Below are 22,367 nucleotides of genomic sequence, written 5' to 3'. Positions count from 1 at the left end.
GCATCTCACTGTCACTCATTTGAAAGTAATCATTATTTTCCCATATGGCTGATTTTTAAGATCTTTTGTTATTTTGTGGTTTTACTATGATTTTTCTACATGTGGATTTCTTTTTATCTTGTCTTTAGTTTCACAACTGGTAGCTCACAGTTAAGGATGTCCCATAAAAGTTTTTGGGATTTGTCAAGTGTTGGTGACAGTCTTTCACTTTTTTCATTTTTTTGCAAATACTAACTTTTTGGAAACAAAGCTGAGTACGTGAACTTTCCAGCCTTCATTTCAAGAAGTATGGTTGATTCATCAACAGCATGTATTTTGGAGTCATGGGTTATGCTTGTATTAAGTGCAAATCAGTCTTATCTAAATAGGGAAATCTATTTATTTAAGTAGAAAGAGTGGATATAGAAAAATGGAAGTTGGCCTGATTGTTCTTGGAAAGAATAGGACCTCTGTTGGGAATAAGAAAGAGTGAATAGTACTGGCAGCACAAGAGAAAGAGGGTCAATATTGTGTTTGTAAGATGTTGAGTTAAGCAAGTGTCTTCAGAGAGCTGATAATGTGGTTTTACTCTTTTAATTCCTGGGGGATAGAGCCTCTGAGAGACCCTACCTGTCAGAATGAGAGAGTAATGAAGCATAGTGATGGAAACTGTAGCAGAAGGGAGGGGGCATCCAGTAACCAGGAACTTAATAAATATGGGGGCAGAGAAGGGAGGTGCTGGGAGAGGAGCTGGAGGTGGGTAACTAGCAGATAGGAAAAGACTGTATGCATACTGCAGGCATGCTGTAGGCTTTCTGTAGGGATGCTGTAGGTATCTGTAGTCATAATGTAGATATACTGTAGGCATACTGTAGGCATCTTTCAGCATACTGTAGGCATACTGTAGGCATGCTATACACTGTAGAATGCAGTAGGCATACTGTAGGCATACATATTTGAGGGATTTGTAGTCATGCTACAAGCATGCTTGTTTTATGTTACAAGCAGGCCATTGCACTGAAAGCCATACTCCTGGCTTTGATTGTATCACTGATAGTCAAGCACATAAAAGTCTGCCTGATTGTGGTCCCTCTTGGGTGGTAATGGAAACTTAGCGTGAAAACAGTGAATTCCTATGCTTATTTTTGTTCTGTTCAATGGAACTCAAATCACCATGGCAGAGGAGATCTGGATTTGCATCTAAGTCCCGCTACACATCAGCTGTGTAGCCCTGGAGAAATTCCTTAATCTCTGAGTATCTGTTTTCCTCATATATAAAATAAAGATCATAAAACACCTACCTCATAAGCATTTATGAAAATTAAATTGGATAATGCATGTAAAGTGAGTTAAAACACACTCAGTAAATGTTAAGATATTGTCACTATAGTTCTGCAATTGAAAGTGCTTCTAACCAGACTTAATCTAACTCCATACCATTGAAATATGGCCTTTTTCATCATGGTTGGGACCATTCATCACAAGAAGACCCTGAGAAAAGGAACTTTCTGCTGTATCTACATCTCCAGAAAGTGTCATCGGACTAAGGTCAACTACCTTATGTGGAAGCAGGAAATAATGGTGACCAAGCCTATATTTGAGACTTGTAAAATGCAACCTCAGAGGGTTTAGCACCCTGAAATGGTGCAGTTCAGTCTTCATGGGCCATTTTGAATCCCACATTGTCTATATGCCAGTTGATTAAAACCTTTCAATGTTGTTCTGCCATGCAAGTTGGAAATCCAAGTGGTTATAGAGGTCACTGCCTCATTCCACTCCAAATAAAAAAAACCTCTTTAGCCTAGAACTTTTCTGCTTTCCAATCCCAGCTGCCCTTTCCAAAATAACTTAGTAAGGATGTCAGGCAGAATTTTGTGTGCAGGAGAATATGAGCAAGATTTAGAACCACCCCTAGGCTTGAGTTCTAAATTTGCTTAGTCATCACCATGGTAGGGGCAGAGAGATGCATGTGCTGGAAAATGGAAAAATAGCTTTCCAGGTTCAGATTTTACAACAAACATTTGCTGATCACCCAGGCTAGGCATTGTAAGGGTAAACAAATCCTAGTGATCAGTGGGTATTATCTTCTTCTTTTATGTCCATAGACGCTCAAACCCAAGAAGATCAAGTTATTTACATAGTCAATCAGGGACAGATTTGGGACCAGACATTAGGGCTAGTGCTCTTTCCACCTTATTCTGTTATTAATTGAGGTAACTGTGACTATGAAATGAAGCACAGTATTTTATTAGCAGGTCCTTAGTATTGTCACATTGGGATCAACTTTAGAAATTAAAAAGAATCAGATACTAAAAAAATAACTTGCAACAGAAGAATTTTTAATGAAATGTCAAAAAAGGCCCCCAAAATAAAAACAAAAATTAGGGACAGAGCAGGATTTTTCTACTCTGGAAAAGGATTACACGCATAGAACATGAGAAAAGGAAGAGAAGGAGAACAAATTCTAGCCCTTTTGTCTTTAAGAACAGAAATGAATAATTTCCTTAGGTTATTTGACCAGTAGGATTTTTGCAAGCACAGGCTTTCTCTTTTTCTTTTTCTTTCTTTCTCTTTCTTTCTTTCTTTCTTTCTTTCTTTCTTTCTTTCTTTCTTTCTTTCTTTCTCTTTCTTTCTTTCTTTCTTTCTCTTTCTTTCTTTCTTTCTTTCTTTTCTTTCTTCTTTCTTTTTCTTTCCTTCTTTCTTTTTCTTTCTTTATTTCTTTCATCTTTTTCCTCATTATGGTGCTTTAGAAGGTGCTCGTTGCTCTACTGTAATGTTGCTTATTTTAGAGGACTTTTCTTCAACTGAGTGGACTCTCAGTGAAAGGACATTGCCAATTTGATCCAGTTCCTCAACCACTGTTTTGACAATAGTTTCTTCTGTTGAGTCTAAAATAAAATAAATAAAACATTAGTGGTAATTTTTTAACAGGTTGAAAAGTAGCCGTAATAGGTATGCTTTTTGTTTGTTTGTTTGTTTGACAAGGAGTCTCGCTCTGTCACCCAGGCAGGAGTACAGTGGCACGATCTCGGCTCACTGCAGCCTCTGCCTCCTGGGTTCAAGTGATTCTTCTGCCTCAGTCTCCTGAGTAGCTGGGATTACAGGTGCCTGCCACCACGCCTGGCTAATTTTTGTATTCTTAGTAGAGATGGAATTTCACCATATTGACCAGGCTGGTCTCGAACTCCTGACCTGAAGTGATCCACCTGCCTTGGCCTCCCAAAGTGCTGGGATTACAAGCATGAGCCACCGCACCTTTTAAAAAATGTTTGCTTTTTAAAAATGTTTTTTGCAAGTTTGCAGTAAATTGATATATAATACTGTGTTTGAAGTCAGTGTTTAGCAAGAGCCTGGACTATCTCTCTTATATTTGCCACTGCTTTTAGAGCAATGGGCGTTTGAAAACATAAATGAAACATGGATTAAAGCAATCTAAGTATCAGGCAGTAAAGGCTGGCTGCAAGTAATGTCTTCTTTTAAATACCAACTTGCCCTAGTTTTGTGGTTTAAGATAAAGTAGCTCTTTTATCAAAGTATTGAAACTATGAAAGATAATACATTCCAGGTAAGAAATATGTTGTGGGATTAATTCCTCATTTCAGTAATTTCATAATTTGACCACATCTGTTGTTCTACAGGAATATAAAATACAAATATTAAGAACTATCATAATGACCCCTCATCCCTTTATTCACCAGAAGTAAACTTAAAAACAAATTTTATTTAGTTATTAAATAAGTAACTTAGTTAACACAATTGATGGAGTTTAAGGAGTTACACCAGGTAAAAAAAAACCATCTATACCTTTGGTTTGATTTCCAGAATTCACAGGCCTGCATCCTTTTGATTTGTAACATGTGGATTTGCTTTTTCTGTGAAGAGAAGAGTAAATTATTGCATTTTTTTCTTTCCTTAGTGAGCTTATAAATACCTCTAAATTGGAAATAAGAGTTTTGGAATTCTAGTTTCAATAAGATTCAAAATTCCTCGTATATTTAAGGGGCACTTGTAAGCTTTTCATGACTTCAACATAGTGAAGGAAGAAATTAAATGGATGTTTATGAATAGAAATTTTCTCATGACTAGAAACTACCTCTTTCATCTAGCAATATTTCTCACTCTGACTTTTCAATCCACTGGCCAATGAATGTGTTTGGAGTGCCTACCATGAAGAAGGTGTTGCTGGGCTAGGTGCTGCAGAAAATATAGAACCAAGACACAGTTTTTACGGTGGGAAATAAAGTATACACATGCAAAAAGTTACCTATAACATGAAAAGTGCTATAAATTAAGTGAAAAGTGAGTGGTGTAATGAGTGCTTTGTTCTGAGGAGGGAGCAATCACTGTTGGGTTCCTGTGAGAATAGGCTGCAGAGGGCTGATGGGCCTTGGAGTGTGCAAGATGTTACCTCCTCACTATGCGGCCATGGGCAAGCATTTAGTAATAGGCAGTGATTACCAAATACCTTTTCTGTGTATGCCACTGTCACAAGCTCTTTACCTACGTAGTGAGACATTATAGTTAATACTTGTTACAAGTATGGTTTTGGCGTTATCACAATTTCACCAATGAGGAAACTGCATTTGAAAAGATTAAACAATGTGCTCATAATTCACCCAGTGTTTGATTCACAGCCAGGGCTGCAATTCCAGGGCTGTTGCTATTGACTAAGAAACTATGGTGCCTCTCCAATTAATTTTTCCTATATCTTCATTGCTCATCTTTAATACAAGGTACATGTGGGGTAACTAGTGAAGTGATAAGAAAAGAGAGTGAGTTATTTATAAGAAATGTGCTTACACACTAAATCACAGAAAGCAATTTTCCCCTTGAATTGGAGTACTGGAGTTGTTAAATATTCTATATTCAAATGTCCTTTATATGTTATACATGCAAATATTTTGCATACTTAGAAATTTGATTTTCAAATTTCTGCATGTTTTAATTTCACTTGCCTGCAATAACATACATTCCTGAGGATAAATATGTATGATCTCCAGAGTGGGAAATTCTAGGATGCAATATTGGCATACCTATACTGTGAGAAAACCTAGTTGATGTGAGTTTTTTTTTTTTTTTGCAAGTTAATCTTTACCTTTCTTCTCCATCTAGTAAGTTGCAATAAATTTCAATTTCTTTTTCTAAAAATATTTTTACATCAAGAAGCTGTTCATACTCCAGCTTCTGGCCTTCTGTTTCTGTTCGAATCTGTTGCAGTTGTTCCTCCATCACCGCTATCTGATCCTGAATTTGCTGGAGTTGATTGCAGTAATTTCCTTCAGTCTCAGCCAAGGAGCATTCATAGGAATGTTTCTGAAAGACAAGCAAAGTAAAGCTTGAATGTGTAAAAGAGAAATGGCATGGTCATTTTATATTATTTTATTTATTTTTTTGAGATGGTGTCTTGCTCTGTCACCCAGGCTGAGTGCAGTGGCATGATCTTGGCTCACTGCAGCCTCTCTTCCTAGGTTCAAGTGATTCTCCTGCCTCAGCTTCCTGAGTATGTGGGATTACAGGTGCATGCCACCACACCCAGCTAATTTTTATATTTTTAGTAGAGATGGGGTTTCACCATGTTGGCCAGGCTGGTCTTGAACTCCTGACCTCAAGTTATCCACTTGCCTTGGCCTCCCAAAGTGCTGGGATTACAGGCGTGAGCCACTGTGCTTGGCCGGCATGGTCATATTTTAAATATTCTCAAGGTAGAAATAATTATTTGTATAAGGTCTGAATATTTTCAATTGAAAATCGACATTTGCAAGATTTAAAAAAATTCCTCTATTGTAAAAAGGCATTTTTCAAGTTTCAGAATTGGTGAGTTTAGGGACAGAATTCTTGATATTTAATATATTTTATACTTTTAGTCATATGTAAATGGTTATATGTACTTGCTGTTATATGTATTTTTATGTCTGTATTGACTTATACATATTCACACATGTATTCAATTCAATGGCAATTCCTACGTACCACAGCCATGAGGGACTGAAGTTCTATTTCCAGGGTTTGCAGATTGCGTTTTAATTCGGTCAGCTCATTTCTGGCTGCTGTGGCTGCTCCCTCATGATCGGAAATCTGTTGTTGCAGCGTTGCACTCTGAAGTGCAATTGTCGAAAGGGTTAGTGACTGGCCTGATTGTCTCCTGAGCAAGCCCTTTATAATTTGCCATAGACCTACCCTCTCGTTGAACCAGGCTTCAGCATCTTTGCGGTTCTGCTCAGCCAAGTCCTCATACTCAGCCCTCATGTTGTTCAACAGGACAGTTAGTTCCACTCCTGGGGTTGCATTCATCTCCACGTTCACGTTCCCCCCAGCTGTACATTGCAAGACTTCCATTTCCTAGAAAAGGGATCGGTATTCATCATGGAGGATTTTGATTGATGTTCATGCCCTGCTACGAAATGAACAGTGGACTTGAATAAGGAAATTAGACACTGTATGAAGCCACTCTGCAGGCTTCCTTACCTCCTCGTGATTTTTTTTGAGGTAGGTCAATTCCTCACTGAGGGTCTCACACTGTATCTCCAGATCGGTTGTACAAAGGGTCAGCTCATCCAACACTCTGCGAAGACCATTGGTGTCGGCCTCAACACTGTGGTGCAGAGCCAGCTCATTTTCATACCTGAAAGATTAGTAAGGCACCTGAGAGTTGTCATCGTAGGCAGGTGCAAAGCACAACTTTTTAAGATATTTCCTATGCTGAAAGATATGATGTTCTGTACATATTTCTGAAGCTTCTTGCAATGGCAAACTGCTAAAATGGTTTGAGATACCTAACAATTCATGAATTGTATTTTGGGGATGTTATTTCTTCAGAGTTGATTTTTGTCATCCAATGTGCTTAACAATTAAATAAAATATTGCTAGATTTTAGATTTTAAAAAATATGTAATAGCTCTTTTTTGTTGTTGTTTGTTTTTGAGACAGTCTCACTCTGTCACCCAGGCTGAAGTGCAGTGGCCCCATCTCAGCTCACTGCAACCTCCACCTTCCGGGTTCAAGTGATTCTCGTGTCTCAGCCTCCTGAGTAGCTGGGATTACAGGAGTGAGCCACCATGCCTGACTATTTTTGTGTGTGTGTACTTTTAGTAGAGACGGGGTCTTGCCACTTTGGCCAGGCTGGTCTTGAACTCCTGACCTCAAGTGATTCGCCTGCCCTCGGCCTCCCAAGATGCTGGGATTACAGGCATGAACTACTGCATCCGACCATGATAGCTCTTTTTATAAGGGCATATTTAATTCAATTTCTTTATTGATCTAGTCTGGCTTTAGAAAAACATTTTGGTTTTCAAAGCAAAATATATATTCCTTAATCCAACTGTAATATTTTAACTTTTATTAATATAATTAATCAGTTTGTTTTCACCTACTTCAGCCTGAAGTCATCAGCGGTCAGTCTGGCATTGTCATTTTGTAGAACAATGCTGGCGTTGCAGGTGGTTGCAGAAATAATCTAAATAGGGAAGATTGTGGAAAATGTTAATTCCCAAAAGTCAAAGGAGGCTCCAGACTTCAGTGTGATTTTATATCTTCTTAATCTGTCAAACATCTGCTTTAGTATCTTTTTTCTATGTTAAAGAAATCTGGATTTTCTTCAGATAATAAGGATCCAGAGCTTAAGAGACATACAGATCACTTTTATTACTTTTGATCAAATGGTATGAGCTAAATATATGAAAAACGAAGTGAATATATCTGTTTTGAAATGATTTCTTTTTCATTATTTAATTCTACAAGATTTTATTGCCAGGTACTGCGCTTAGCACTGGAAATACAGAGTGAACAAATCTTACATCACATAAATTTGTTAAGCACATTTTATGTTTTCTCTTCTTTAAATTATCCACACACGAAGTCTGTAGTAAAAGTATGCAAATCCCTATTTCTTACCTGCCTTTTAAGATCTCCTATGACTGAGAAGTATCTGCTATAGTCATGATCGTGTCCCCGGGAAGAGCCAGGCTCACATTTCTCGTACCAGCCCTTGATCTTCTGCTCCAGGTCTGCGTTGGCCTCCTCCAAAGCACGCACATGGTCCAGGTAGGATGCCAGGCGGTCGTTGAGATTCTGCATGGTCACTTTTTCATTCCCAGAGAGGAGGCTGTGCTCATTGCCAAGAAAACTAGCACAGGCACCACTTCCCAACCCTCCACCACTATTGCAGAAGCTTCCTCCAGAAGAGATGCCCCCAAGAGTACAAGAAAAGCTGCTTCCTGCTCCTGATCCAACACACACATTCCCAGCCACGAAGCCTGTTCCTCCACCGGACAGCCTACCAGACCCAGTTCGCAAGCAGATCCGCCTGGATCCACCAGAAAGTCGAAAAGACATGGTGGCAGCACAGCCGGGCAACCCCTTCCCAGAAAGAGGAGCAAAGCCAGGGTTCACCTTCCACACTCGTTAGCTCCCTTGGCCTTTTATAGGATTCACTGGGTCATTTCAGTCTTGACTATGCCAGTCTGTAATAAAATTTACTTGCATCCTAATTGTTGTTTTTCACAATTGGGTGATTTTTAACAGCGTCCAGTCTGTAGGTGGAAAGGTGCCCCAAGGATATTTTTTTATATATAAAAATGGTGCCAGGTGAAGTAAAACTAAATCATAGCCTCAAAGGCCAAAATTAAATATGACTAAATGTGCATCTTTTTGGCCACTGGAATATTAATAGAATCTAGATTCTTCCCCTGCCACATATAACAAAGAATTAATAATTCCAATGAGAAATGTCTCCTACTTTTGTCCTGTTAATGCGCATAGAGTATTTCTAGTATTCCCACTTCATTGAGTGCTTCCTTTCTGCCTTTCTTTGTTTCTTTTATTTTTCTTTTTTCCTTTTTTTTAAGAGATATGGTCTTGCTATTTTTCCCAGGCTGGTCACGAACTCCTGGCCTCCAGTGATCCTCAGCCTCAGCACCCAGCTCAGCCTCCTGTAGCCAGCATTACAGGTGTGAGCCACTGGACTGGGTATCTGGGTGTGTGTTTTCCTCCTTATTGAAACCAGAGAATCTCAGCATCTATTGATCTTTTGGTAGTGGGAGATTTTAAAAGAAATCTATCATTTCTTGGATTGAAAACTGAAGTAATAGAAATCCTGCAGTCCTGCTTATTGTTAATTTCAATATAATTCATGAATATGTGATGATGATGGAGAATTAATTTGGTTGAGATTTCTTGGTTCGGTCCAGGAGCAGGACATCAATTCAACTAACAGTCTCCAAATTGTTCACTTCCATACAATTTCAGGAAATTGTTCACTTTCCTGAATAGTGTTTATTGTCTTTTAGTTTAAATGTATGTATTTAAGACATTAGGAATTATTTTGAGAAGTGAGCATCATATTGATTAGCAAGAAGTAAAATATATAAGGAGGGAGGTGTTTTCATGATTACTTAGAAAACTGTACATATGGTACCCTAGAGGGAAGATAAGTTGTCACAGGGAAGTACTCTTTATTCTCTTGCCTTGATGCTCTTGGGAAGTTATCTAGGCTTGGATCATTTCCCTACTGGGCAAATGAAAATAATAACATCAAAGAGTCTCAAATGAATGTTGAGCAGTTCCAATCATGAATGACTGTAAGACAGTTTGAAAGGCACAAACATTTTTAAATGTTAATTATTTAAATTATTATAATAAAGTGGACATGTCAGACAGGGTCAGGTCTCTATCACCTATAATGATACAAATTGATTGGTTAACTAATTATGGGTTTAGTTTTGAAACAGTAATTTTTTTCCAAATGATATTTTTCAGTGTTGTGGATAGTAGGTCCTTTGGAAAACATCCAACATTATTGTCACTAAAACGTATGGAACATTTAGTGGACTGCATGGATTTTCTAAATCAAAAATATTTAAAAATAAATAATAAATACAAAGCTATAACTGGACCATCAGCTTATGTTTAGAACAGTGCATGATAACCTAGATACAGTTCCTATTTAGAGACTTTTTACTGATTTTGTTGTGACCTGGTCAAACTTTTAATCTTTTGCTCATTTTTCCCGGAATAAAACAAGAAAAACAGAGAATATTGTCAGTTTAATGGTTTATAAGGCTTGAGTTTCTTACGTGAGTTATTATGAGATTTCAAAGTATTATTAACATAATCTATTTATCTCTAGATACTTTATAAATACAAATTATCTTTTGTGAAATAAGTTAAACACATATTATTAGGACCATGTTGGAGATGAGTTGTCTCTGAAGCTAAGTGGCCACACGGATTACAAAGCATTTCTATATCAAAGCAGGACTGGAATATATGATGCTTAACTCCTTCTTGAAATGTTGTCGCCTATTTACTCATGTGAGTAGGTCTTTTAAATTACTTTAATCATAGATTTTCCTCTAAACTAATACTTACTTTAAAAATTTAGGTATGCTCTAGTTCTTTCTGGAAGTGGAGATAGATTTAACAAATTCTTGGGACCACTTCAGTCTATACATTTCTTCCCCGAGATTGATTATTTTATCCATGGCAAGAATGGATGTACATAATAGATCATTTCTTGATAATCTACTAGGTAGTAGAACACTACATGATGTGCATACGTATTTTAGATATTCAAAATGAATCGAATTAAGCTTTATGCAGTGTTGCTGTCTCCTTATTTCAGGATAAAGTTTTTCATTACATTATCTTATTCTAATGATCATATGCTAATTTTCCCCCAATACATTTATTGTTTAGTTTCAAGTACGCTGTTGTTTAAAATTCACATTCTATATTTCTGTTAGATAATCATTTTTCTTGAACTTGAAGGAGGTTTGTTTTGTCACTAGATTCCTAGTTTTTGTTTTTTTTTTCTGAGAATCAGATTCTGGTATACTAAGTCCTCCCCCAAAATGGCTTCCCTGGTTTGTTTTGTGAAGAAGGAGATACTGATGTCTCTGCTAATCTCAGACCGACTGGAGTGAGCATGCACGTAGTTTCTTTATCCCTTCTCTTGTTACAGGGAAGGTGGAGTCATAAGGTTCTCACTAGCATGTTATCATGTCATGGTGAAGCACCAGACTCTGAGTCATTCTGTGTGGTTTACATATTTCAGTACTTCATGTTATTAGCTGTGTGATCTCGGGCAAGTTACTCAACCAGTCTCTGCCTCCGTTTCCTTATCTGTAAAACGAGGACGGTAACAGTACCTACCTCATAGGGTTGTTGTGAGGAGTAAATGATGCTTAGAACAGAGTCTAGCACCTAGTAAGTGCTGGTTGTGAACTATTATTGACTCTTTCCTGGAAGTCATATTTAAAGGTATTGAATATCGGCCTGGTTTTAGCAGAAAGAATTTATTTCCTGAGTTATGGTGAGTTGGTGGTCAGCCGTTTCAAATACTGTGAAATCTGAGCTAAGTATGGATCACGAGGTCAGGAAATCGAGACCATCTTGGCTAACACGATGAAACCCCGTCTCTAGTGAGAATACAAAAAAATTAGACGGGCGTGATGGCGGGCGCCTGTAGTCCCAGCTACTCGGGAGGCTGAGGCAGGAGAATGCCGTGAACCCCCGGGGGCAGAGCCTGCAGTGAGCCGAGATGGCGCCACTGCACTCCAGCCTGGGCAATAGAGCGAGACTGTATCAAAAAAAAAAAAAAAAAAAAAAAGACTTTTTAGTATTGCCGTTTACTGTTAGTGTTGTACATTCTACAGGTCTGGAAAATGTATAATGACATGTATCCATTCTTATGGTATTATCCAGAGTATTTTCACAGCCTTAAAAATCCTCTGTGTTCTGCCTGTGCATCCCTCCCTTCCGATTTCTGGCAGCCACTGATCTTTTTACTCTCTCCATAGTTTCGCCTTGTACAGAATGTCATATAGTTGGGGTCATACAGTATGTAGACTTTTCAGATTGGCTTCTTTCACTTAGTAATGTACATTTAAGATTCTGTGTCTTTTCATGGCTTGATAGCTCATAGTTTTTTAGCACGAAATAATATTCTGTTGTCTAGAGGTACCACAGTTGTTTATCCACTCGCCAACCAAGAGGACATCTTGGTCGCTTCCAAGTTTTGGCAATTACGAATAAAGCTGCTATAAACATCTGTGCACAGGTTTTTGTGTGAATGTAACTTTTCAACTCTTACCTGGTAGGATGTTTCCTTTTCCTAATTTTGATATGAGGGTATATGATGTGAGGACTGGTTAATTAAAAAGTTAAGTGAGAGGGTATCTGCCTTACATTCACTTAGGTATTATTACATGCATGTGGGAAAGAGAGGAGGAAAGACAGCTTGAAAGTGACTGTGTTTCAACTGTGCTGAACCAATTCTACAGAGTTCAGTAATAGGACACTTGTTCCAGAGAAAAACAGGCTGTTTCTGTTATGGGATTGGTGAGCGGGAACCAAATCTTTCACCCACAAATAAACCTCTGGAGGGTTTTCTGCTGAGTTTAACCTCCTCTCACTCCCAGGCTTGAAATAGATTCATTAATGGTAGGTGCTGAAATTATTGCACTAAAAATTACGTTCGACTTGAGAGCCACATGGCTCTGCAGTCTTGGATGGCAAAAACGAAGGAGATAACTTGTGAATTCCTACCCTTATGGTGGAGTGATCAAGATTATGAATTAGATACCTGCTGGAATTCTCCTCTTACCCTTGTCCTCACAGCTCTCTTTTTCCCCTTCTACCTTCAAATATCACTACTTACAGCCTTTCCTTTATGTTTAAGTTTGTTTCTGATTCTTCAGTTTCTTATTTCTACATCTATGAGCATATTGACTTCAGGGACTGGATCTTATTAACTGTTTTATCCTCGTTATCTGGCACATAGTGTGTGCTCAGTAAGTACTTTTCGTATTGAGACAAGGGAGACAAAATTTTACAGAGAAGTAAAAAAGACTCCAACTAGTTTTCATGTTAAACTTACTTCCAACTTATGAACACCATTGAATTAAATAGAAGAAATTAAAGACAAAATTCATCTCCCATTGGAGGGTATATCTAAAATGCAAAGACTGGCCACAACCAGGGAAGATGACTTGCAACGGAAGAACTTTTATTGAAACACCACCATAGAGAAAAAGCCAAAGAAATGGTACTATTCTAAAAATAACTCGTCTTAATTCATTGGAAGAAAAGCAGAAAAATAAGGGGGCCCTTATTTAGGAAACTAGTTTCATTTTGGTATTTTAATTCGGGGGCCATTCTGTCTCAGAGGCTAGAGTTCAGGAAGGCACCCTCTGTTCATTCTTGTTGTTGACTTTGGTGGATTTCTCTTTCATGGTGTGAACTCTGGACGAGAGAACTTTGCCACGAGGATCTATTTCTTCAACAACTGTTTTGACAATGGTGGTTTTAGATGAATCTAAAATGCCACATATAAACTGTTTAGAATTTATCAAATTCATAAATAGGAAATAAAACATCATTTGAAACACATACAAATAAACACCGAATGCCTAACATAGCTTTTGTTTACCTTTTGTCTGATTTCCTGGGCCTCCATAGCCTTTTGATTTAGAACAGGAGCTGTAAAAGTATAGAGTGCTTATATTAATTATTTCATTCTGTTTTACTGAGGAAACTGAAAAATAATGATTTAAGGTGGGAATTCACTGCATTCTGAAATAACACTAAAAGAGTATTATCTATGCGTGATCTAGATCATAGATATTTTGTACTTGATTTCAAATAGTCTTTAGTAACCTTAAAAATGAATTGTTTTCTCAATGACAGCAATACTGACCCATCTTCTCCATCTATCAGGAGGCAGTAGGTCTCAATTTCTTTTTCCAGGTGGACCTTGACGTCGAGGAGCTGCTCATACTCGAGTTTCTGGCCCTCGGTCTCGGTTCTGACTTGGTGCAGCTGCTCCTCCAGGGCCCCGATCTGAGCCTGGATCTGCGCCAGCTGTGCACAGTAGTTGCTCTCGGTCTCTGTCAAGGAGCACTCCAGGGAGTGTTTCTGTAGTTTGGTAAGACATGGTTTAACAGAAAAGGTCACAGTGTTTGAGAATAAGCCAAAGCGTTTAAGAGATAATTAACAGAATTATCCTTACATCATGCAAATAATTATATTTACCCAAAAGATTCCACTTATTCAATATTAATTGTTGCCTTTATTAAATGTCATACTACTTTTCTATTTGAGAATGACACAGCTGGTGCTGAATGTCCCTCAGATGCCCAGATGTGCTAAAAATGATGAAATTGTCTCTTCATAGGGCACAGACTGAAAGATCCCTCCACTGCATCAACCTAGCCTGTGCTTGTAGAATTTGGCACAATCTGCCACTTTACCCACAACTAGAAGTCCGCCTACACTTTCCTACTCATTTCCAGCCATGTGACAGTCTTGTCTCATGAGGATTGTAGCTCTTCTATTAAAAAGTCATCCTGCAGTGAACTGCATAAACATTCCATGAGTAGAATAAACCACAGAAAATAATTACCTTCTTAGACTTTAAATATAGTAGTTCAATTCATTGGCTTGTGAATCTGAATGGGTTTACAGAGATACTCAGAGGGAACACTCACTGCAATTTTACATGGAATGAAGATGAGAGTGTCATCCTTTCACCTGCAAGTACTTCCTATATAAAGCCTTGATTTTATATACATTCATAGCCTCATCTGTGGATAAACTCTGGTGGTTTACTAGCCATAGTGGGAAAAGTATAGATATGGGAGTTAGAAAATTTGGAGAGAACTTCTGGATTCCTTCATACCCAACTGTGGGACTGTGGGAATTGCTTAATTTCTTCGAATCTCAGAGTCCTCTTTTGGAAATAATGACATGAGTTATAACGTCTGCCCTGCCCGTGCCCCGGGGTTGTTGTAGACTCACATGTGGGCGGAAGTGCTGGGCAAACCCTTAATGAAAGCAGTTATGATTATCATTACACATGTTTAGTTTTATAGTCAGCCTTCATGCCTCGACTTTTCCTCTGTCTATGCCACTTACAAAGGAACTTGTAAGTGCTCTTAATTGAGTGGCCAAAAGGAATGCTAGATGAAGCTAGGAGTGGTGCAAATGTATTTCTGCTGTCTTTAAGCGGTAAGATTTTTTTCTTTTTTTTTTTAAATGGACACTTAAGAATTGTACATATTTATGGGGTTCCATAATTATATTTCAAAACACACAATGTGTAGTGATAGAATCAGGGCAATTAGCATATCCATAGTCCCAAACATTTATCTTTTTTTGTGTGTTGGGAACATTCAAAATCCTCTCTTTGAACTATTTGAAATTATAGAATAAATTATTCTTAACTGTAGTCATTCTACAGTACTATAGAACACTTGAACTGATTCTTCCCATTTCGCTGTAATTTTGTATCCTTTAAGCAACCTTTTCCTACCCCCCATCCCCTTCCCAGGCTCTAGTAAGCACTTATCCCACTCTCTACTTCTATGAGATCAACTTTTTTAGCTTCCACATATGAGTGGTTTTTGATATTTTGACTGATGATAGAAGATTCAAAGTCAAAACGATTTTCTTTTTCCAGTATCTTGACTGTATTTGCTAATTTCTAATATTTCATAATTATTGGCATCCAGCTATACTTTGTAGGCAAAGAGGATTGTCATGTGCAAAATGCAAATGTGTCTTATGTCAAGCACTGTAATTAATGGTTAAAAACTAAAATATGTAATTATGTTGGAAGAAAATTCTCTTCGATTATTTTTTCTCAATTTCTAAAGCAAATCTGTTTTGTAACTTTTCGCTTACCGTTGCTAAGAGGGACTGAAGTTCAATCTCAAGGGTTTGAAGAGTGCGTTTCATCTCGGTAAGCTCATTCCGGGCTGAGGTGGTGGCACCAGCGTCGTCAGAGATCTGCTGCTGCAGCGAGGCGCTCTGGAACGGCAGGGGCCGCGTTAGGGCGCTGCTGGCTGCGTCCGCGCCCGGCGCTCGGGGAGCGCACCCAAGCGTGGTTTTACCTTCTCGTTGAACCAGGCCTCCGCGTCCCTGCGGTTCTGCTCTGCAAGGGCTTCGTACTCAGCTCTCATATTGTTCAGCAGAACCGTGAGGTCTACCCCGGGTGCCGCGTTCATCTCCACGTTCACGTTGCCTCCAGCCGCGCACTGCAGAGCTTTCATTTCCTGAAAGATATTTGTTTAACGGAATTAGGATCTGAATATTTTATTTATTTTATTTTTTGAATTAGGGTCTCGCTCTGATGCCTAGGCTGAAATGCAGTGGTGCAATTAGGGCTCACTGCAGCCTCGAATTCCTGGCCTCAAGAGATCCTCCATTCTGGGTCTCCTACAGTGTTGGGATTATAGGCGTGAGCCACTGCGTCCGGCCTGAATATTTTTAAAGGACCCACATGGACAAGATCTACAGGGTTAGAAACTTTTTGGGAGGTTTGTTTCTTTTGAGAAGGATGAATAGAACCATCTCAAACAATCTAAGCCTGATGGAGAAACTGACAGGTTCCTTCTTGAATGTTAATTTAAGATATTATATTTATCATCTGAAATTAATTTTAAAATTTGGGAGGGAGGCGATTGTGAGAGCCAGCCGGGTGGAGCTTCTACCTCCTCGTGATTCTTCTTGAGGTAAGCGAGCTCCTCACTGAGAGTTTCCAGCTGGATCTCCAGGTCCGTTCTGCACAAGGTCAGCTCATCCAGGACTCTGCGCAAACCATTGATGTCCGCCTCAACGCTCTGGTGAAGCGCCAGCTCGTTTTCAAACCTTAGAAAAGTATTTGGAAGCTTCATCATTAGTCATTAGACATGGCACATCACTTTTTAGATCATCATACAACTCAGACTAAGCTTTGAGGTAAAACTACTAAGATAATACTTAAAACTTCAGGCCGGACGCAGTGGCTCACGCCTATAATCCCAGCACTTTGGGAGGCCAAGGTGGGCGGATCACGAGGTCGGGAGATCGAGATCACGGTGAAACCCCGTCTCTACTTAAAAAAATACAAAAAATTAGCCGGGCGCAGTGGTGGGCGCTTGTAGTCTCAGCTACTCGGGAGGCTGAGGCAGGAGAATGGCGTGAACCCAGGAGGCGGAGCTTGCAGTGAGCCGAGATTGCGCCACTGCACTCCAGCCTAGGCGACAGAGCCAGACTCCGTCTCAAAAAAAAAAAGAACTTCAGTTAGGCTACCTATCATGCAATAAATGCATTTCATTGAAGCAAGAGAATGGTAATAGCCAAAATTCTTTCTCATATGACTTTGACACTCGTTTTTGTAAGTCCCCAAATTTCCGAAGTAAAATTTGTTGCTCAGCTACTCATTCTAATATGCATTTTGTTTAAAACAAATACATGAATAAACAAGAACAAAGACTTGAGCCAACCTCAAATAATTTAGAAGAATAAAGGAAAAAAATGCTTAGACAACTTTTTTTTTTTTTCCTGTTTATCTTCAGCTCTACTTACTTTAGTCTGAAGTCATCAGCTGTTAGTCTTGCATTATCATTTTGCAGGACAACATGGGCATTACTGGTAGTTGCAGAAATTATCTGACAAATGAGAAGTTATTTAAGAATGAGGAAATATTTAAGATGCATTTCAAAGTTCCTTGAAATAAAATTACCCATGAAATTATAGTAATATTTCTGGCATCTGTCTCTAATAATCAGACGATTCTTTTGAAGATGGGTAATTTAAGTATGGCCTTTCTCTCTTTTGTTTTTTTTTTTGAGACCCAGTCTCGCTCTGTTGCCCAGGTTGGAGTGCAGTGGCATGATCTTGGCTCACTGCAACTTCCACCTCCCGGATTCAAGTGATTCTCCTGCCTCAGCCTCCCAAGTAGCTGAGATTACAGGCATGTGCCACCGTGCTCGGCCAATTTTTGTAGTTTTAGTAGAAACAGGGTTTCACCATGTTGGCCAGGCTGGTCTTGAACCCCTAACCTCAAGTGATCCACCTGCCTTAGCCTCCCAAAGTGCTGGGATTAGAGGCATGAACCACTGTGCCTGACCAGCTATGGTCTCTTTTATTTCCTACCCCAAGCATTAAAAAAAGCTCTTTCTATGGGAAAGCCTATAAATATATAACTGGAGACATTGGGCAGCTTTTGATATTTTAATATTACCAAAAGCATACACACATACCTAATACCACATGATGGACGTGCCATGTTCAAATATTAGAATTTATTAGAAATTATTTTTAATATTGAAAATGAACTCCTAAAATTTAGAGACTGAGGGCAAAGCCCTGTTATTGTGATAGCTTATACCCTTGCGCATCTGTGAGTGGCTAAACACCCTCAGGAGTGCTAACACTCACGCCATGGCGTTTCTTACCTGGTTCTTAAGTTCGTCAATAATTGGGAAATATCTGCTGTAATCATGATCAAGGCCACGGCAAGAACCAGGTCCAAATTTCTCATACCACCCCTTGATCTTCTGCTCCAAGTCGGCGTTGGCCTCCTCTAGGGTTCGAACATTCTCCAGGTAGGAGGCCAAGCGATCGTTGAGGTTCTGCATGGTCACCTTCTCATTGCCAGAGAGGAGGCCGTGCTCATTCCCTGTGAAGGCAGCACAGGAAGCACTTCCCCCGCCCAGGCCTCCGCCATAGCCTCCTGCAGATGAGCTGCCCCCAAAAGCACAAGAGGAGAAGCCACTTCCAATGCCTGGCACAATGCATGTGTTTCCGGCCCCAAAGCCTGCTCCCCCACTAGAGAGCCTCACGGAGCCAGTGCCCCCACAAGAGCCAAGCCTCCTGGAGGTAGAAGAAAAGCGCACAGACATGGTGTCTAGGCTGGAGCGTTTGTTTCTGCGGTGATGCTCTGATGGTGAACGTCCTACTCAAACAGCTTGGTTTGCCTTTATATACACATTATTAGGGTGTTTCTTGATGAGCTTTGCTCATAGCCAAATGATGTTTGCCAGCTCATTGTGAATTATCCATAATGGGGTGATTTTTTTTTTAATGAATGGCTTTACCATACTGTGTCCATTTCTGTAGGTGGATAGTTATTGTGGGGTTATTTGTTATCTCTGGAGTTGGACAGGGTGGAGTATTATCAGGATTATTATAGTGATGCATTTCAGATTTAGTATGAGTAACCCTTCCTGTCTTCCAGGCTTCAGGAATGCATAATACCTATAAGAATAAAAAAGTATGATAGACAGATTTCTCTTTCCCTTGCTCAAATCAGCATTGTATTTTCTTCAACAATGAAGTATCATAGTCATAGTTTTCTATCAGATATGTTGAAAATAATTTCAAGACTGTGTGTCCATGGTACCAGAAGAAGGAGGGGAGGTCCTAAAGGAAAACTGAGGCATTAAAGGGAATCTTCTTTGGAGACAGAAAGTGTTCCTTTGATCCTTATCCTTCCTGAATTACCATTTCATCTGTACTGGTTTTCTGTCTAAGTTCCGTTGCTAACCAGGTTAAGTAAAGGAATTGGTCACCTCCTCGGGCCTCAGTTTCCACATCTGTAAAGTGAAGGGTCTAGACTGTGGTCTCTATATTCCCTTTCTATCTCACAGATTGCTCATATTTCTGCATTCCTTCTGTTGTCTGTGCATTTCCATAGCACTTTTCTGCATTGCTTCTTGTACTTTTCACCTCTTACTTATTTCTGAATTGTGGTCCCGCTGTTTTACTGAAATTAACCTCCCAAACATCACTGCACATCTCTAATCATCATTTCTTTTATTTATTCTCCTATACCCTCTTGGTTACATTCAATACAACCTCAGTCTGATGAGTCTGATCGAGTTTCAGACAGTTGCTTTCTGAGAAATTTTCTACATCTCATGTTGCTCCCCTTTTCTCTTCCACTTACAGCTCCTGTGCCCTATCTTTGTCATTTCTTATAGTTTTGTGCTTGGTATTTACGACTCTCTCTCTCTCTCTTTTTTTTTTTTTTGACAGGGTCTCGTTTTGTCACCCAGGCCGAAGTGCAGTGACATGATCACAGCTCACTGCAGCCTCAACCTCCCAGGCTCAAGTGATCCTCCCACCTCAGCCTACCAAATATCTAGGACTACAGGCACATGCCACCATGCCTGGCTAATCTGTGTATTTTTTTGCAGAAATGGGGTTTGCCATGTTGTCCAGGCTGGTCTTGAATGCCTGGGCTCGACAGATCCTCCCACCTTGGCCTCCCAAAGTGCTGGGATTATAGGCAGGAGCCACCTCCCTGTCTTAATGTAGATTTTCCCTCACTGACTTGTCCGTTCTGTTTTACTACTTCCCTCTTTCCCATCTCTTTGCCTTTGTTCATGTTATTCTTTCCACCTGGTTTTCTTCTTCAGACTAAAAATTATAACAAATCATTTGAGATCTTGCATTTGCCAAGAATGAGGCGGAGCTTGCAGTGAGCCGAGATCGTGCCACTGCACTCCAGCCTGGGTGACAGGTAAGACTCCATCTCAAAAAAAAAAAAAAAAAAAAAAAAAAAGAAAATGAGAGACTTGGTCAAAGAAGAACAATATCAAGTAGGTCTTCTGGAAAGAGAGAAGGGAGAAATGATGAAGAAATTATTTTATAAACATATTTTCTGAAATACTACTCAGAACTAAACAACTGAGCTTCTAAATACAAAGAGACCACCAAGAACCATGAATGATAAATGAACAACAACCACAGTGAGGCACATCCACAGGATCTTTCAGAGAACCATGGCTGGGGGCGGGGGTGACAAACAACCACTTAAAATGTCAGGACCAAAACCAACACATATTCAATTTTAGGAAAGCCATCATTCTAGTGAAGAATGCTTTCAAAATACAAACCCAGGCCAGGCGCAGTGGCTCACGCCTGTAATTCAAGCACTCTGGGAGGCCAAGGGGGGTGGATCACTTGAGATCAGGAGTTCAAGACCAGCCTGGCCAACATGGTGAAACCCTGTCTCTACTAAAAATACGAAAATTAGCTGGACCGTGGTGGTGCGTGCCTGTAATCCCAGCTATTTGGGAGGCTGAGGCAGGAGAATCGCTTGAACCCAGGAGGCAGAGGTTGCAGTGAGCTGGGATCACACCACTGTACTCCAGCCTGGTCGACAGAGCGAGACTGTCTCTTAAAAAAAAAAAAGTGAATGCAAAATGATATCCAACCTTTTATTTCTAATCCTTTCCTAAGGTTTGTCACCTCATTTCTAAGTTTTTTTCTAATCATGACTTATGTAGAGAACCAAAATTCTCTACTTTAACAACCACGGTGAGGGTGGAATAAAAATCTTTTCAGACGTGAAAAGTCTCAAAAAAATTATCTCCTTTGCACATTTTGTCAGGAAGCCACTAGAGAGAAAAACATGAAAAAGGAAAACTTAGGTTCCTGGAAATGGAGTTCCAATGTGAACACACTGAGTGAGTGTTCCCACATGACAGCTGGGTAGCAGGCTTAAAAAACAGCCAATATTGCATAGGAGGACAGGAGATTCTGAAAGCGAGATCTTCAAGGGGATAGATGAAAATGATTGCTTGGTAGTTTTAATTGCATAAGAAAGTGGCATGAGGGATAAAGATACGGAGAAAACAGGGTTAAACTAGTTAGAAAATCGTTATAACTTCAACTCTAAACTAAGTATCCTTCATGAATTCAGAAGGGAATGGAACAGCCTAGATCCTGTGAATTCTCAAAACTGATCAGCCATGGTTCCCTCTTGGGAGAGCAACCCACGATGAGGAGAAACTGCTGGGGGAAGAATCAAAATTATTCAGGAGAGGGTCATAGAGAGGGAGGAAACAGAAGAACTAGATACAAGTTGGGGACGGAAAAAAAGATAGGAAATTTCAGAAATCAAGCCAATGTATTTTTGAATCCTAGATAAAAACAAGAGAAAAGGGAGCTCTGTGAAGTTAGTAAAGCTATTTGGAATTATACTTTATTATTATTATTATTATTTTTTGAGATGGAGTCTCACTCTATTGCCCCGGCTGGAGTGCAGTGGCACGATCTCGGCTCACTGCAACTTCTGCCTCCCAGGTTCAAGCCATTCTCCTGCCTCAGTCTCCTGAGTAGCTGGGATTACAGGCATGCACCGCCACACCCAGCTACTTTTGTATTTTTAGTGGAGAGGGGATTTCACCATGTTGGCCAGGCTGGTCTCGAACTCTTGACCTCAAATGATCCACCTGCTTCGGCCTCCCAAAGTGTTGGGATTACAGGCGTGAGCCACCACGCCCGGCCTGGAATGATACTTCAGTCTAGAAGTTAAGGAACATGAATTGGCAATAAAACCAAGCAAAAGAAAAGGATTGAAGTAAAATCCCACGAAATGTTAATACAAGATAATAATGATGAGGAGCTGAATAGTGTCCCTACAGAAAATGAAAGCATACCAGAAAGACATACCCACAGAACTGAGTAAGATACAACCCACCATTTCAAAGTGACTTAAAATCGCTAAAAATGATAAAAGAAAAAAAATTCCCATAAATCAGAATTAGAAAAAAACTTAGAAATGCGGTGACAAACCTTAGGAAACGATTAGAAATAAAAGGAAAAAACCTAATTAAACT

General features: G+C 39.5%; 2 protein-coding genes across 3 annotated transcripts; both read right to left on the bottom strand.

Annotated features, from left to right (window-relative positions):
• Positions 1-2,702: 2,702 nt before the first annotated feature.
• On the bottom strand, positions 2,703-8,422 carry KRT26 (keratin 26). Its single transcript, XM_003278277.3, has 8 exons — positions 7,870-8,422; positions 7,350-7,432; positions 6,445-6,601; positions 6,157-6,318; positions 5,950-6,075; positions 5,075-5,292; positions 3,784-3,851; positions 2,703-2,867 (listed from the first exon to the last, which is right to left on the bottom strand). Exons 1-8 carry the CDS (start codon positions 8,308-8,310, stop codon positions 2,716-2,718), a joined length of 1,407 nt encoding a protein of 468 aa, XP_003278325.1. The 5' UTR covers positions 8,311-8,422; the 3' UTR covers positions 2,703-2,715.
• Positions 8,423-12,857: 4,435 nt separating this feature from the next.
• KRT27 (keratin 27) lies at positions 12,858-18,690 on the bottom strand. Of its 2 annotated transcripts, none has more exons than XM_012497699.2 (8): positions 18,195-18,641; positions 17,323-17,405; positions 16,467-16,623; positions 15,867-16,028; positions 15,658-15,783; positions 13,661-13,890; positions 13,406-13,455; positions 12,858-13,291 (listed from the first exon to the last, which is right to left on the bottom strand). In XM_012497699.2, exons 1-8 carry the CDS (start codon positions 18,639-18,641, stop codon positions 13,152-13,154), a joined length of 1,395 nt encoding a protein of 464 aa, XP_012353153.1. In that variant the 3' UTR covers positions 12,858-13,151. The 2 variants fall into 2 exon arrangements, with proteins under 2 accessions (XP_012353153.1, XP_003278326.1); XM_003278278.2 differs by having other exon boundaries at positions 12,962-13,291; positions 13,673-13,890; positions 18,195-18,690.
• Between the last annotated feature and the right edge of the window lie 3,677 nt (positions 18,691-22,367).

Source organism: Nomascus leucogenys, unplaced genomic scaffold (genome assembly GCF_006542625.1).
Source record: "Nomascus leucogenys isolate Asia unplaced genomic scaffold, Asia_NLE_v1 Super-Scaffold_285, whole genome shotgun sequence".
NCBI lineage: Eukaryota > Metazoa > Chordata > Mammalia > Primates > Hylobatidae > Nomascus > Nomascus leucogenys.
Note: the sequence above shows the minus strand (reverse complement) of the source record. Positions and strands in the feature narration are given on the sequence as shown.

Excerpts from the sequence above, each read along its gene's own strand:
- KRT26 (XM_003278277.3), bottom strand. The coding sequence starts at position 8,310 with ATGTCTTTTCGACTTTCTGGTGGATCCAGGCGGATCTGCTTGCGAACT. Across the intron at positions 7,433-7,869 it reads TAGGAGATCTTAAAAGGCAG|ATTATTTCTGCAACCACCTG; the intron begins GTAAGAAATAGG and ends TTCCCTATTTAG. Across the intron at positions 2,868-3,783 it reads TTCTGGAAATCAAACCAAAG|ACTCAACAGAAGAAACTATT; the intron begins GTATAGATGGTT and ends ATTTTATTTTAG.
- KRT27 (XM_012497699.2), bottom strand. The coding sequence starts at position 18,641 with ATGTCTGTGCGCTTTTCTTCTACCTCCAGGAGGCTTGGCTCTTGTGGG. Across the intron at positions 15,784-15,866 it reads AGGCCTGGTTCAACGAGAAG|AGCGCCTCGCTGCAGCAGCA; the intron begins GTAAAACCACGC and ends CTGCCGTTCCAG. Across the intron at positions 13,891-15,657 it reads TTCAGTCCCTCTTAGCAACG|AAACACTCCCTGGAGTGCTC; the intron begins GTAAGCGAAAAG and ends ACCAAACTACAG.